Source organism: Amphiura filiformis, chromosome 1 (assembly GCF_039555335.1).
Source record: "Amphiura filiformis chromosome 1, Afil_fr2py, whole genome shotgun sequence".
Classification (NCBI taxonomy): Eukaryota; Metazoa; Echinodermata; class Ophiuroidea; order Amphilepidida; family Amphiuridae; genus Amphiura; species Amphiura filiformis.
This window is the reverse complement of record NC_092628.1, coordinates 10441044-10458757: the sequence shown is the minus strand read 5'-3', so window position 1 is coordinate 10458757 and position 17714 is coordinate 10441044. Positions and strand designations below refer to the sequence as shown.

The 17714-nt window shown below is 37.5% G+C and overlaps 1 protein-coding gene across 2 annotated transcripts in view; it reads right to left on the bottom strand.

Moving 5' to 3' along the window:
• Nucleotides 1–4214: 4214 nt before the first annotated feature.
• The window catches only part of LOC140151400 (U6 snRNA-associated Sm-like protein LSm4), a 53316-nt gene continuing 39816 nt past the window's right edge, over nucleotides 4215–17714 (bottom strand). The window contains exons 5-6 of one of the 2 annotated variants that reach the window (XR_011858944.1): nucleotides 5268–5786; nucleotides 4215–4362 (exon numbers count right to left, since the gene is read on the bottom strand). Coding sequence is in view for 1 of the 2 variants with exons in the window: in XM_072173768.1 (XP_072029869.1) it covers nucleotides 5680–5786 (107 nt within the window). In the remaining variant the exon portion in view is untranslated. Of the gene's footprint in view, nucleotides 5787–17714 lie in introns of both variants that reach the window. The other variant, XM_072173768.1, reaches the window with a different exon arrangement.

Below are 17714 nucleotides of genomic sequence, written 5' to 3'. Positions count from 1 at the left end.
GTAGACTTTTGCCAAGTCTTCAAATTTTGAGAAAGAAAACATGCAAAATTGGATACGAATACCCAATACTAGATGTTAACTTTACGAAGGGTCTCTGTAGTAAATCCCTATTACTTACGAAGGCTACCAATCGTAAGTTTAGTGAAATGGGATTTACGACTCAATTTAAGTTATGAACCATTTCGAGACTTACGAAGCTTCGTAAACAGTGATGGTGCCAGGAATTTTTTCCGAGGGCATTGAGGGGGCAAAGTGAATTTCAGGGGGGGGGGGGGCAAAGTCAACAAATTTTGCACAAAATTACAACAAAAAGGTGAAATTTTCATAATTTTGGATTTTTACTGGGAGGAAACAGGGGCCCAAGAGTTCTGACTGGGGGGGGGGGGGGGCATTTGCCCCCTCATGCCCCCCATGGTGCCGCAACTGTTCGTAAGTTTAGTGAAATGGACCCCATGTTATTATAGTCTAACGTCTTTGTGGGCCATTTTACATTGTGACAAACAAGACAATTTCAGTTCTATGCAGCTGCATTCAATTTTAGGCCTTCATTTTCCATTCCAGGCATTGTTCACCTTTTCAATTTTTTCTGTCATCGTCAGACACAGAGATTTTAGCTAGTGTGGAAGACCCTGCGGAAACTTTGCCACTACGTTTTTTGAAATAACAATTGGCTAACAAGACGTCAAACTATAGCTCAGCCTGCAAGAGGACGGTGACCAACAATTTGGACGTTGGCCATTTGGACCTCTCCATCCACCACATTTATCTGTTTATAATTTGAAGACCTTATGCAAGCATCAATTTGAAGCTTGAAGCTACCCACCTCATGCCTCAACATATCATCGACATCGATTCAATGCCAATGATTGAGGTTATTCTTTTGTTAACTTCAAACATTGCATTGCAAAGCATTGAATCCACATCGATATGCCCAGTCTTGAGGTGGGTAGGTTCAAGCTTCAAATTGAAGGTTAAATCACAAAATCACAAGGGGCTATCTACACCCTCTGTGCAAATTTCACAGTGAAATAATGTGGTAGAGCATTGAAACTACATGGACAAAGGACAAATCCACCTTGCATTGAAACTACATGGACATATAACAACCTTCTTTGCCATTCACCTAAAATGCACTCAAAAAGACTGACCTGAACCCCCTTTTAGTTCTGAGGTCTTCATTTTGAGTTTCAACAAAAATTGCACTCATTTTTACAATGCATCTGACCTTATCATATAGTTCCATTACAATTATATAAAGAAACAACTATAACACAACAACTAGAGAAATAAAACACAAATTGGTAAAATTGGTATTAGGTTATGTTTTAGTTTATTTTGAATGTCATTAAGTATCAAACATTATTCATGTAACATGAATACATAACAAAACATTTGGGCTAGCAACAGAAGAAAACTGTTATAGAACAAGCACAAAACTTAAACTTAGTATTAATATTTGAAAATTCTTATTATGCAATTATATTGCAAAACATAGACATAACTGCTGGCTACACCAAAATATTGTCAAAATGTTCATTTTGCAAAATATTTTGTCAACTCTTAACTAACATTATGTTAGAATGGTTAGCAGATTCCCAGAAATGCTTTTGAACATTTTAAAAATGTTTTATACCCTTTATATAACTCTCTAAAATGTTTTGTTTGCTGGATATGCCACTGCTGTCTATAATATAATGGTTTCTTGTATACCGTAGGCTATGCATGGAGGCTAAATCAAAATGATTGGTACCCATCACTTTTCAGGTTTAGGAATATTATAGAAAAGTCTGCTTCTTCCAAATCAACATTGGATCTTCTTGAACATGTTGAAACAACTGGAGTTGATATAACGTTGTCTGACCTTTTATTTGACGAAACATTGCACATTATCCTTGGAAACTGATGGGCATGGGTGCAAATCATGTTGATACAGCTGGTATGATAAACTTCACAGAGTACTATAATCACCGACTTTGAAACAAATATTCATCAGTGTAACTTAAAATACCAGATATATTTCTCTTCCTAGGTTACAAAGAAACATAGTATTTACAAGATGCTTACATCAAGAAAAATACCACATCAGGTGAAATGAAACCAAATACTTGAATCAAAATGCAGGACCTTTCAAGAAACATATCCAGTCTGAAGAGTAAAAACCACATTGCAAATAATTTCTGTACAGCCTATTTAACGGCCAACATGTTTTTCTGTTTCTTTACTATTCACAACCCATTTCTTGTTTTTGGACATATTTTCATCCATAAGCCTATTTAACGGCCAACTTTTATATCACAGGTTGATGCACCAAGTTTTATTTTCCAAGCCTATTTAACGGCTATGTGTTTTCATTTCCATGGCCTATCTAAAGGCCCATTTTTTCTTAAAATGTAAATATTGACCAAGTTTAGCATCAGCAAATTTGTCCCCTTTTCCTGATTGGTACAAAGCTCTTGATTCCATGGGTAATAACAATTATAGAAGACAGATACATCTGGTAAATTGTTAGTTGTGCTACATTAAATTTCATTACAAACTTCAAGAGCACAATGCTCATTTAAATACAGTAAAAATTTGCCATATTGTTAATATGAAAATAAAGATTAACATTTCGCATGATCTTGCATTAAAACAAATCTTAGGTCTTTGATGAGGTAACATTACTGTCTTGACAGTGACATAAAATAAACACAGATGAAACAACAACAAAACATGAAATAACAACATAAAACAATGCATGTTGTGTGGATAGTATTAAATTATTTAAAGAGGAAGCCCTGTCAGAGCAGTTCTTCTGGGGTGAACCAAACCTGCCTGGTTATCGAATTCATCAGTGACAAAAGTTATCTCTGAATTTGACAGGTGCTAATTCTTAGTCAGTGGGAGTGGTCTATTACGTAGACGCATAATCTGATTGGACAATCGCATGATTTTGGGTGTCGCCTATCAGGCCGTAGAGCGACCCCATGTCATCATGAGCGTAACACGCTCATAGAGGTGCTGCGTATGTATCGCGTTGTATGCGAGACGCGGTGCGGAATACTCGCAACAAACAAAAGATGTGAAAAAGGGGAGTTTTTATGACGGTAACTAAATTTTTGCTTTAAAAAACAGTTTACAGTTATTAAAATAATATTTAACTGACTAAGAATGAGAATAAGCGATAGGAATTTTTATTTTGCCTATCCTTTACCTATGATAGACGACAGGCAGGTCCAATATTTTTATCGTAGTGGATGCCACTACTCAAAATATTGAACCTGCCTGTCGCTCTATCACACGGTAGAGGATAGGCAAAATAAAAATTCCTATCGCTTATTCTCTAATTGATCCAATAACATTAAAACATCTCTGACAGGGCTTCCTCTTTAAGAGTGACATTGATCAGTTCATTGAGTGTATTGTATTTTTCGTACAATTCCCATATGTGACCAATTCCCACAAAATGAGCGGAAAGATGCTATTTTTTGTTTGAAGACACCTCTATATTTCAGTGGCATGTCACTTGGCTTTGTGAATGGGGACATATATGCTGTAAAACAAAGAACATCAAGAGTTGGAAGTTGGAACGTCTCAAAACCCCCAACTGGCGATGTTATGCTCATTTCGTGGGAGCAAGTCACATATGTGAAATGGGATCTTATACTTTGTTGGAAAATGTTGCTGCTGCTGTTGATGATGATGAATCCTGTACAATGTACACCACATAACCTTCTCTTCTCTTTTCAGCATGTTCAGCATGTTAAATTTAAGGTGGGATATGAGGCATTTTCTGGAAACTAGAAAATGGTCTGAATATGTTTTAAACAGGTTAGCCCTAACCCTACCCGTGGTTTTTGTGCTATCGGAAGGGAAAGAAGGAACGAAAAAGGAGAGAAGATGAAGAAGAAAGTCACTTGGCACCCCCGGGATTCGAACCTCGGACCCCTCGCATGCCACGCAGAGATCCCCAGCATGTAGCTACACAGGTGACGTTGGCCCGCCAACGATTCCCTGGGTGTATATGACTTGGTCTGATTGCGTCATCAAGTCCCGTGGAATGCATGCACGCAGAGTGGTTTTAATAGTGAGCTTTAGTGAGTCCTAGTTGGGTTAGGGTTAAGGAGGCATATAGGGAAAACATGCATGTAGCTTAATCAGTACCTCACTACCTGTAATCAAAATGCCTTAAATACCACCTTAAACAAAACCGGGACAGACATTTCTATCATTGATTCATCGATTCATGGGCAATTCCAAGTGCATCATTCCGCAACGTGAAGTTTGCATATGCAAATTAGGACATTAAGGTTGTTTGGAAAAGTTTCTCCTACCTTAATCATCCACATACCAAAAAAAATTTACCATTAAAATGCTATTCACCTACATTATATTAAAATGTTCTCAAACAAATCCAAATAAAGGTGATGTTAACATACCTCAATGACGTTTCATGCTGTAACACAGCACTTTCTCAAATTGAATGACCAGCTTTGACCTTTGACGTCGGCTGCTTCCTGTTGGTAGCTGACGTAGATGGTGCTGTCAATAACTGATCATAGATGTGCGGAAGGAAGTAGTTCCCACAATCCCTGTTGAGAGCATTAGCCTGCCCCCTCTTCCTTATCCATATTGATTCTTTGATGTGAACTTTAAACCACACAAAATGCTAAAAAATCACCGGGTGCATCCCAAAGATAAACGGGATACCAAAACAACAGCAGATTGCGTGTACGAAATTCCCTGCCTAGGTTGCCCCAAATCCTATATCGGAGAGACTTCCAGACTTATCGGTACAAGGATGAAAGAACATAAAACTGAATCGGACCTGGCTTCAGAAAAACCATATACCAGGGCCCAAAGAAAATCATCTGTCGCCAGCGCCCCTAAAAAATCCGCTCTCACGGACCATGTCGTCGAGGACAATCATGTGACAGGCTGGGAAGAAGCCAAAATAAGAGACATTGAAACTAACAGGAAAAGGAGACACATCAAAGAATCAATATGGATAAGGAAGAGGGGGCAGGCTAATACTCTCAACAGGGATTGTGGGAACTACTTCCTTCCGAACGTCTATGATCAGTTATTGACAGCACCATCTACGTCAGCTACCAACAGGAAGCAGCCGACATCAAAGGTCAAAGCTGGTCATTCAATTTGAGAAAGTGCTGTGTTACAGCACGAAACGTCATTGAGGTATGTTAACATCACCTTTATTTGGATTTGTTTGAGAACATTTTAATATAATTTTAATGGACAATCCTGATGAATCTATTTGCAGTATTCACATACATATTTGGCTGCTGCATTAAAAAGAAATTCATATGCAAACTTCACATTGCGGAATGATGCACTTAGAATAAGACTTTCTTCTCTCTCCATATGACAGCTTTCACATGATCATAATAAAACCTGCTGCTTTCCACTTGCTCTGATCAGCTTGGTTAATTGCAGAGTACTAGATCTTAGGGCATAGTACTTTAAGGAATGCTGCATTAAGCAAACTGAACACAGGACGCGAGTCGACTTAAAATGCACTAAGATTTTGTACCCTTTACCATGTTTACCAGCTTGCATTAGTAACTTCCGAGGTAGGCATCCCTGAATCATGTGATGAAACATGTATTTTCCAGTTTTAGCTTTGTTCTGATCAAACTGGGAACAAGTTTGATCTGATAGTCCTAAGTTGGCATAGTGTCCTTATTGCCTATTATCTCTGTCACCTCTATCGCCACCACCACCTCTACCGCCACGCCCACCTCTGCCTCCTCCTCTACCGCCACCACGCCCACGACCACCAAATGCACCTGTACAGAGATGGGAGAAAAAGGAACAAATAAAATACAATAAATCATTTATTTCAAGGATAAAAACAGGACAATTATGTTTCATGACGAATGCAGCTTGTGGGAAATCAGAACCATTGAGATTGCATCATAACCCAGGTGAAGACTGAAGGTTTCAGTCGGAGTCGGTTCGTCCGTCAAAAATTGGTATGTCTGGTTGACCAGATTTAAATTAAATCGTAATTTCAACATACCCAGATGAATGAGGGTCTATGCAGTTTCATTGAGATTCAGAGTTAACATATTTCAATGACTTCCCACAACTAATTTACAATGACAAAAATGAATATGGAAATTATATGATCAAAAACAATACAGGTCTATAGACAAAAAATATCCAAAACTTTTGGCTTTAAATAATGCAACCCAACCTGAAATTTAAAAAAAGCACTTTATTATACCAAATTATGAGTAATAGGAGGTTGCATGATGAATGGGCAATTCCAGATAAAAGATAACCCCCCTTTATAGAGAATGTTGAAATTCCCTTTTTTTTTTTTGGACCAGAATTCCAATACATTTTTTCTTCTTCAAATTTTGGACAGGAGGATGCCCAGGTATTTTTTTCCCCGTAATTTCCATTTTTTTAAAAACAATTTTTAACTGAATTTCCATACTATTCATTGATATTGAATGATGCATGCAATTCCAAACATTAATTGCACCAAGTTTTCACATCTTCTATGTGGGAGGGCATCTTTTATCTGGAAGAACCCAATACTAGCAAAGCATGTCAAAATGGTCCAGGATGGATGACAGACCAGACAAGCACTTTCCTTCTCCACTCATTATTTTCCTATTTGACTCATTTTCCCACATAATTTGTTTTCTTTGGCAATTAACACATGACAAAGACTGATGACTCACAATAATTACAAATTGTTGTTTTATATGCCACGATGTCATCACACCAGTAATTTCATCTAAATGATGTAAAATTGCAAGTTATAGACAATGGAAAGGGGCGTAGCCATAAAAACAACCAGAGGCCCCAAAGTAAGACATTCGCATTCAGTGCACTAATACAATTTGTTCAAGTGTTCGTTTCAAACACCCTAAGGACCAGTATACCAGTAGTCCGCTACCAATCTCTGTAACCAAACCCCCAAATCAAATTGCTTTCAAATGGATGGATTACCCTTCCCATCAAAATTCTCGCACAAAACGGTAAAGGGGGAAAGAAAAATACCTCTTTTCTATGTATTAGTGTCATGAATAATAGATCTCAGTACTTAGTTAAAATAATACACTTGGTTTCCTGAATGACATGACATTATAAAAAGGATGCTTCAAAAGTGATTTATCAACTCAATTTTTTCAAATCCTTGACTGATATTTCCAACACAATTTGATTTTAAGGCGAGTGTGATGGCAGGAGACATATTTGTCCAGTTTTAGCCATTTAACTAAAAAACTCATGGTGTACTTCTTTTAAATTTTAATACATTGGTCTTAAAGTCAATTAAGCGGGTACTACACCCATGTGGTAAATTTGTGACTATTTTTGCATTTTTCTCAAAAAATTATAACACACTGGTAACAAAAGTTATGTATATTATTGGGGCAAGGAATCCAATTACTACACTGAAATTTCAGTGAACCAAGACAAGCGGTTCAGTAAATATGATAGGAAATGAGGTACATCCTAGCGGTACCTCATTTTCTATCACAAGTATCGAACCGCTTGTCTTGGGTCACTGAAATTTGGATTTTAGTAATTGGATTCCTTGCCCCTATAATATACATAACTTTTGTTACCAGGGTGTTATTAGTTTTTGAGAAAAATGCAAAAATAGTCACAAATTTATTGAGGGGTGTAGTACCCCCTTAAGCCAATTACATTTATAAATATTTTCTACAGGATCTTGCAGTTCTTCAGCTATTAATATATCATAACAAAGTTGTGGCCGTTTTCTCCATCCCGAAAAGAATCATACACAAGGTGGAAATGATGCACCTTATACCATGCCTCAGGATCTTCTTTATCATGTTTATAGACCCCATACCATTCTTCTTGAATGTCAGCTATATTTGTCTCAATACTGTAAAAACTTGATAGTTAGCATATATACATGCTTACTATCGAGCACTTTTAAAACATGCAAACATGAAGAGCCCCATCCATACAAGTGTAAATGGTAAAAGCAAATCATCGATACACTTAGTTATATACGATCAAGTAAACCTGCAAATTTGTGTCTCAACCCCATTACCTCGGTTGGTAAAGCGCCAGACTTTGGTACAATTTCTTGTTTTCAAAAGCGCTCGATAGTAAGTGCATATGCTAACTATCAAGTTTTTACTGTATGTCTTGTTCCCCTCCTAACCCCTTAATGTCATTTAAAACAATGGAGCACATAGTACTTTAGTTAAAATAATACACTTTGATGATGCCTGGATGACATGGCATTGTAAAAGGATGCATCAGAAGTGATTTTTATCACAATAAAAACTTGTAGGCTTGACCATTTTGGCCTATATTTCTGAAGAAACTCTTGATTGTAAGATAGCAAATTTCCCTCAAATAACTCCGCTGCTAGCTCAAAATATGTTCACTCTTTGTAACAGGAAAGGATATTGAGGATGTTACCACCTTTTTGATCTCTCTTACATGACCACATCAGACTCTCTGACTGAAAATCCATAGTTTAAATACTTAGGATAGTTGTCAATGCCAATGACCTGGTTATGATTATGATTTCAGAAATCTAAACATTTTGTATATACAGTACAACCACATCAGCAAGATAAACCTGTGCCAAGTATGAAACATGATTATCTTGGTATGTAATGTATAACATTCAATGAATGTTACTGCTTAGCTTTTTAGCTATGGGCTATTTTTCATCTGTTTATGATATCATTAGGCCCTGAATTGGAAGGGAAAACTGTTTGAGAGAAAACCCTCTTCTTTTTTTGGCCCTACACAGAGCAACAACAACAACAACAACAACATCCACAATTTAATGTGTTTCTTTGCAGTTTGTTGAATAAACTCTATAAACTCAATTATTTAAAACAACTTTACTCTTTTGATCATGCCGATAAGACTGGCAATACACATATGGGCATGTAGAACATAACTAAGTATGATATAAATCTACATCCATATTCACATAACTAATGGATGGAGTCACAACCACTTAAACATTAATGTGAAACTTATTTCAGAGAAGTGTCAGTTCAGTTAAATATTGTGTTACAGAATTGAAAGTGATACTGACCATGGAGCTCATCAGTTTGTAATTTTCTTATTCCTTAAATATTTGTTGTTGCATTTTTTGAAATTCAATAACAGAATTTTGAAAGGCAACATATTCCCTTCAAAAGAATCTCAAATGGTGACTTTTTGTACAATAACTATAACAATTAATTAACTTTCAAATCTGTTACCAAGAAAACAAACAAGCCAGTAGCCAGGAATTGTTTCGGGGAAGAGAGGATGTTTGAAAAAGTGAACTTTTTTTGGACATCACACAAAATTGGTTGGATTTAGGAAAATTTGGGTAATCTTGTGCCACTTTTGGTGATTTGGGACAGAATTTTAGGGATCAAGAGTATTTTGGACAGATTTGAGGGGAGATTTTCAACATTGGTGGATGTGAGGGAGCCACCTCATTGCTCCTCCCTGGCTATGGGACTAAGACAGAAGATTCGGCATCTGTTCTCAAAACTTTCACAAAAGCACTGAACATGCCAGTACCATGCAGTACCTCCGAAATGCAATGCAAAGAAAAAAGTTAATTAAAAATAAGTGTCAGCTTTTGCATTTAAAAATATAGAAGTCAGAACTGGTATGTGAACCAGAAGACACACTGGCTACAACATGGAGACTTTCTGGTTCCTATGGGTGTCAAAGACTGACTGCTAGACTAATTCATACCGAAAACGTTTCTGTTGGATTTATCACAGCATTATGTACATACAAAGTGAATTTGTACTGATTTGTGTTGTCTGAAACATACAAAGAAAAGGTATGCTTCATCACTTGTAGCTGTCATGTACACAGGTCCATTTCTATCCAAGATTAGGCAGAAATTGAACGCTATTGTATTGCAGATTTAGGGAAATTGTGGAACTAATTTCACAATGTAGCAGTTGTCCAAATCAAAGTTAAGCTTATTCTTGACATGTAACCATGGCAAAGTAAATCTGAGTGGAATTGCCTTGCAAGAAACATGTTACCAAAAGGAGTAAGATAAAATCGTCGCTGTTTTGACATACTGTCGTATGGCGATTTTGGGGCAAAATGAATATAAACTTTCAAAATCTATGAATGAAACTATATATATTTACAAAGTTTTGAGACCTAAATGTAATTAGTTAATGAGATATGGCACTAATTAGTGTGATATGACATGGTTTTTATGTACCCCCCCCCCCCGAAAACATAGTTCCGTGTTTTGACATACAGTTGTCATAGGCCACCATGTAACTGCAGTTGCCTACTGTAGTATCACATGACGTATCATTATTAATACATAGGTTGTCAAATTGTGCTTATTTTGGCATACTGTCGTATGAGTTTGCAGATTAATTACTTCTAATTAGTGAATGAATAAAAAGTTTGTATTATGTTGAGAACAAAGACAGATATATTATTGATTATATTCTTTGATAATATTAAACATATTTTACTTTGGTGCTCTCCAGTGGGTCTTCAAAAACTTTAAATGCGATTTTCTCAAAACTGCATTTTTCGTTATACGACAGTTTGTCAAAACAGCGACGAAATATGGTATTGGTATAAGCAGGACCAAATTCTACACCAGTTGCTCAAGTGCTTGTGCACTTTCAGTTACCCCACCAATTAATTCTGTAAAAATATTGATTTAGTGTGCTGGTCTGTGTATGAAATCTTGTGTAAAAATAAAGGACATTTTTTGAGATCATTGAACTATGGAAAATTAACCACATGAAAATGACCATTTTTCATAATATGTGGCAGGTGGGCAACTGCAATTAAACCAACAGGTCAGGTATACTTATGAAAAGGAGAGGGAAATCCTTCAGTCTTTAGCTACATTCAAAGAGTATGAGAAATCACCAAACTCTTCCCCTAGGTAACCTATACATCATGCAGAATTGGACTCACTACAATCTTGGAAAAAAGTATGTGGAATTACGCTTGGCACACTCTATCGAAATTCCATGCAGAATTCCTTCTGCTTATATCCCTGTCCCGTCATATTCGGTTAGCATCCCTTTAATTTAGTAGCCTCTGAGCACTATTGGGCTTTGCCTAGCTGGCTTTGGTCAGAATGTTATAAATAAAAAAATCACGTTGCTAATTGCTCCAGCCTCTGATCAGCCTGGGGGTGTACTCACTACAAATGAAAATACAGGAAAGGAACATGGGTCGCATTTTCGGCCTTTTTGGTATCACCTTTTTCGCTACATTCAAAGAGTATGAGAAATCACCAAACTCTTCCCCTAGGTAACCTATACATCATGCAGAATTGGACTCACTACAATCTTGGAAAAAAGTATGTGGAATTACGCTTGGCACACTCTATCGAAATTCCATGCAGAATTCCTTATGATCATGGAAATGACATATATTGTGTTTGGGAACAAAAATGACATCTACAACAATGATTTACCCTTCCCCTCTCCCCATCATCAACATTGGAACACATTGGGAAACTGCTGAAGACATTGGCATTTCTCAAAATTGCATGGGGAGAGGGGCGACAGTTTGTTGTTCTTTATATGAAAGCATTCCAACACTTATTTCCAAGATTGTAGTTGCGATGCTCTTTGTGGTGTTCTGAGGGATCACAAGCCCAGTCATTGAGAATTTTGTCCTGATAGAGTCCTGAGATAGAGTATTCTATAAGTAAAATACATTGCAGAAGGTATTATACGCGGGTTAGTCTAGTGGTCTTCTCATTCGCTTCTCTCTCAATTCCCCGCATTGCCACATGTGAGTTTGGTTGCCCATCCATACTTGTCCTCACAGGTTTTTCTCTACATGCTCCGGTTTTCCTCCTGCTTATATCCCTGTCCCGTCATATTCGGTTAGCATCCCTTTAATTTAGTAGCCTCTGAGCACTATAGGGCTTTGCCTAGCTGGCTTTGGTCAGAATGTTATAAATAAAAAAATCACTTTGCTAATTGCTCCAGCCTCTGATCAGCCTGGGGGTGTACTCACTACAAATGAAAATACAGGAAAGGAACATGGGTCGCATTTTCGGCCTTTTTGGTATCACCTTTTTCTATGCCAATCTTGGAATGATTGATGGGTCATTTGTTTAAAATGTTCTTATTTTTTGGTTAATTACCAGTATCCTAATTTTGTCTCACATCACAGATAGGGAAATCAAGTTACCAACATTTTCGGGGAATGTTGTAAAAACCCTGACCATTTGAGTTAAAGTCAGTCGATTTGGTGTATTGATGGGTTGAAATTTCTTGAAAAAAAAAAGGTATATAGTGATGGTCCACTTCCCAGCAGCACCTCCCTACCCAGACCCAACTTACGCATCCCCTTGATCCGCTTCTACATCAGTATTTGCCAATTGCTGTACTGCACTTTACATCAAAGGTTCACATACTTTGTCGAACCTATGCATGCAATTAACATTTGAAAACCCAGTGTTTGCAGTCATAATAACATGGAATGCTTTTACATGTTTTTCACTTGCCAATTTAAAAATTGCCTTCTGTACCAAATTGTTGGTACAACAATAATACATAATATGTCATAACTAATGATGAATGATTCAATAAGCACTAACATTGGAGAGGTTATACAAACAAAACCATTTATTTTCATACAGCACTTTTCAACCAATTATAACTTCATGATGCAGATTTTACTGGGGAAACCAATGATGTTGTTTAGCTGCAAAATGAGCAAAATATTGCTCAAGTTTTCTTTCTTAACTGCGAATGGCAGATTTGTTTGAGACAAGATATTAAAAACCTTCCCAACATTAAAACAATGAATAAAAACAAACAAGCTAAAACAAAAATGCACTAATCAACCAACCCACCACACAACCTTGATTATTAGTAATATGCAATCTTCATACATACTCACGATATAACGACGTTTCTGATTGGATATGAATCCTTTTTTGCTGGTCATAAATTCCGTTTATGACCAGTACGCAGGGCATAAACAAGCTGCGTCACGCAGCTTTGGAACCCAATTAACACGATCCACGATTTGCTAGTGTTGCGTGCACGCGCATGTCACCGCGCCCATCTCACGCGGAGCGCAAAAGAAGACGCGTATCACGCGTTGACTCCCGGCCGTTGACCTCATGAGCCGAGCTGCTTCCTGCAAGTAGGCCTACTCATTTTCTTCCAATTTATGAAGGGAAACGGTATGGAAATGTTATTTAAACTTGTAAACCCTTATTATTTTCATCTGTATTGAATTGCTAAGAATGTTGGGTATGTATGAACGGGGTTCATTCATAGGATTGAGGGCATGATCGCTGTTTATGCCCTCGGCTCACGGGGCATAAACAGCGATCATGCCCTCAATCCTATGACGCCGAGGGCATAAACAGCGATCATGCCCTCAATCCTATGAATGAACCCCTAATTCAGATTTGATAACTTTTAAGTTGTAAAAAACATGCCCTAATTCATAATGAACTACCGTATCGTCAATCATGGTAAATTTACACATCACTTGTTGTTTTTCTCTCCGAACTTGCGTAGTTTATTGTTATTCTTTGTGTTGTTTCTATACCACCAACCTCCTTTGCTCTGTACATGGTAGACTAACCAGTATAAGTATAACCTCTCAGTAACATGCTGGCACAGAATGAAAAGAAAGTTCATAACTTATGCTTGAAATGTTTAATTGTTTAAAAAACTTTTTCGAGTCAATGCATTGAACCAAAGGTCGTAGGGATCTCTGTTTCAAATGAATTTCATATTTATTATTTGTCCTGAATTCATCTGAAACCTATCTTTTAACCCCCTGAGCACTACCTACCGATCTAGCATTGCCTCTGATTGGTCAATTATGCGATATCTTCACTTTATTCACCAATCAGAATGGAGCTTTGCAAATAATTCACCTCAATTTTTTGTGTGGTGAAGTTATTCTAACAATGTTGCTGATTGGTCCAATTGATAATGAAAACTTATTTTTGACCAATAGGCAGGTAGTTCTCATGGGGTAAGAAGTATGGAACCAAGACGGCTTATTTGTCAGTCTAGGAAGCAGAGGGAGAAGTGGACTCCATGGGTGTTAGCGCATGTTAACAAAGTGATCTTTCTTATTCTTTAGTTCGCCGCAATCCAAGATCAGTAGTGACGTCAATGCTTTTCAATAATTGCGCTGCAAGCGTGCCGACAAACCTTCCTTGTACGCGTGCATTTACGCTTTACGCAATTATTTTTACGTGTGTGATTTAGTGACGCTATTAAGTTGTATTAATCAATCAATCTTTTTATCTCTGTCTTTCATTATACAGGTTCTGGTGGTAAATCTGACACAAAATATGCCCGGAAGTTTAGACACAACTGCACAGAATTATGCCTACAGGTTCTGGGGGTAAATCTGACACAAAATTTTTCCGGAAGTATCTCAGTTGTCACACCGGAACGTTGATGACTGAGGGCATCAGCCTAGGGGACGAGAGTTCCGCCACAGATTTTGGAGCACCACACACACGATTCTCACCCTTTGACACACTTACTCCGAGTGTGATACAGATACTTCAGAGAATCATGCCTACAGGTTCTGGTGGTAAGTCTGACACAAAATTTGCCTGGAAGTTAGACACAACTGCGCAGAATCATGCCTACAGGTTCTGGTGTGGTAAGTCGGACACAAAATTTACCCGAAGTTTCTCAGTCCTCACACCGGAACGTTGATGACTGAGGGTGTCGGCCTAGGGGATGAGAGTTCTGCCAGAGATATTGGAGCACCACACACAAGATTCTCACCCTTTTGAAGCTTTTTGACACACTTTCTCCAAAGTGTGATACAGATACTTCACATTCTCCTTCTGGCACATATGCCCCCTCCCTTCCATACTGGATCATCTCAACTGCTCCCCAGGCCTACTTGAAATTCCTTTTGAAACATCATTGAGAATCACTCTACCTGTTAAATTGGGTGGGGTGAATCAAAGGACACTGAAGCTTAGCTGACAAGTAAGCAATGGACTTGGACTAGGCCACTCAACATGCTCAATCCTAGCGGGAATCCTAGCCCCTGTTCACATTAGAAAATGTCTTCATTTGACGAAGATAAGTTAATCTTGATTAACTAATTAAGTATGCGTACACATTACGCTGAACGAAGACCAAACAAAGACATTACACTATACATTTCATGAAAATTAATGAAGCTATTAACGCCCGACCATTATTAAAGCCGGCGAGGGTCACTTGTCACATGATCATTTTCCTTCATCGAACGAAGCGAGCGTACACATTACAAAATTAGTCGAGCCAAGTATTCCTTCGTTGAAACAGCCTTTTTAGCGTCGTTGTACGAAGCAATTTTAATCTTTGTCGAAGGAAGAAAAGTGTGTACACATTAGGAAAAAACGATTTTTAATCTTCATTTGAGGTTCGTCGAAAGAAGAACATTTTCTAATGTGAACAGGGTTCTAGCAGCCCTCGAATTAAGGATCTGAAGGGGCACAGCAACTTTTTTAGGGCAAGTTGATAATTGCCATGGATTTTCACTGAAAAGGCAAGGCAGCACAGCAGTTTGTAATATTTCAAGAGGGCATCATGGCAACTGTTAAAAATTTGAGAAGGGTAACAAGGCAATTTCTCAAAAGTGTAGAAAACACACACAAACATAGAAAGATGATTTTATAATGAAGGGGCAGGGCAGGGGCACCGACGGCAACTTCATTAGAGGGCACGGCAAGTGACTGCCTTGGGTAAAGGACATATTTTGAGGGCATTACGGGAGTGGGGATGGGCACCCACGGCAAAATGCCATGGGTGCCGTGGGTTAATTCGAGGGCTGGGTTCTAGTCATACATACAAGTTGACAAGATTGATGTTGATTTTGTTGTATTCACATTTCTTCCATCTCACTGCACCCCACCAGTGGGCAAATCGTGGCTCCATTCAACGCCACAAAACACCTCATTTCACCTCGAAAAAAGCAACTCCAATATTATCACATGTATTAGCTGCGATTACAAGTCCAAATGTATAGAAACACCATGGGATTACTTCACCCGGACACCCCGGGTTAATCTGCCCATGAGGTCCGTCATGATAGAGTTGGTAACTTACAAACGTAGAATACAAACATTCAGACTTTGAAATCACAACACCAAGCTATCCCCTCAAGACACTATTACAACAAGTTGTACTTGTGTATTTACGCGGGAATATAAAAGGATTTGTGGCATTTTACTGTGCTTCTGAGTTAGTTTGACTGCTGGTCTGTTTTGATTTCTTGGACCTACTGGTTTTTGATGGGGGTAGGGAAGGATTTAAGTCGTCATGTTACAGTGATGTGAAATGTTTTGGGGCTTGTATCAGTATTTATTTAAAGATAAAAATGCAGATTCTGAATTATTGTAGCTTTTAGGGCAGGTATGTCAAAATTCATAGCAGAGGTTGCCTATCTTTTCTTATTGAGCAATTTTAGCCCACCCTGTGAATTCTACTTTCTCTCCTATTGTAACTTTACATGTTTACAGTAGAATGTTCACACATGTACATACCTTGTTATAACATACACATCATATACACACCCCTACACGCAAGCAAGCAAGCAAGCAAGCAAGCAAGCAAGCAAGCAAGCAAGCAAGCAAGCAAGCAAGCAAGCAAACAAACAAACAAACAAACAAACAACTATGCACAATAATTGCACATACTCTTTTCTTCATCTTCACATCAGAGTTCTTAAAGTTGAAGGGATACCCAAATATGTACACACATGCACTCCTGCACAAATGGCACAACACACATAAAGATACACATGCACGTATTGGAAAAGGAAGTTTGATCACACCATGCAAGTACTTCCATGATCTCACCAAGAAGAGGTTTCACTGGATCTGAGAAATCTATTCAGATTGTAATATCATGCACCTTCTTCTCTCTATCGTGCAGGAACTCATTTGCTCACTTGAAGAAGTCTAAATGTAACAACTGGCAAGATATATTTACTAATTTTAGGATTTGGTCATTTGAACAAATGGGAAAAAGTTATTTTATTATTTGTTAGATCAACACTTTTGAAGGAATGAAATGGTTGACATGCAAATTGTAATGACTTTATGAAAGAGGTTCCAAAATACTTTTTATGCAAACATATTCTTTGAATGATTTATTTCATATTATTTACTCAACAGAATCAGATTAGGCATGAACCTTAGTTAAAGAAAACAACAATGAGGTGATGGGGGAAAGTTTCAGCATATTATTACAGTACTATTATTGTAAGTCATAACAATGCAAATACATTGAGGGGTGCAAATATTAAATTCAAATTATAAGTATAGATGGCCAGTAGATGTTTTGATAGAGATAATGAAATAAAAGTAATATTGGACAAAAAAGTTTCTACATTATAAATCAAACCTTTCCATTCAAATATTTGTTAAAATGAGTGGCACCCAAGGTTAAGAAAACATCAAGTTTTTGAAGCAGAGATGCGATTATTTTGGAATCAGTCTATTCAGCTACTACAAAGACAAACAGATTGAGGCTATGAAAAAAATTATATATCAAAAATTCAAAGTTAATTGCCACAAGACGTAATGCAATTAAAACATTTTATTAAAAAGGTTTTATTAATAGTATGATATTGAAAAGGCAAAATTGAAAAGGTTTCTTACTAACACAATAATGAAAGGCAAAAGTTTCTAAATAACACAACAATGAAAACTAAAATTTGACCACAGATTACCAGCCTAGAGGTACCCCAAGTTTACCATG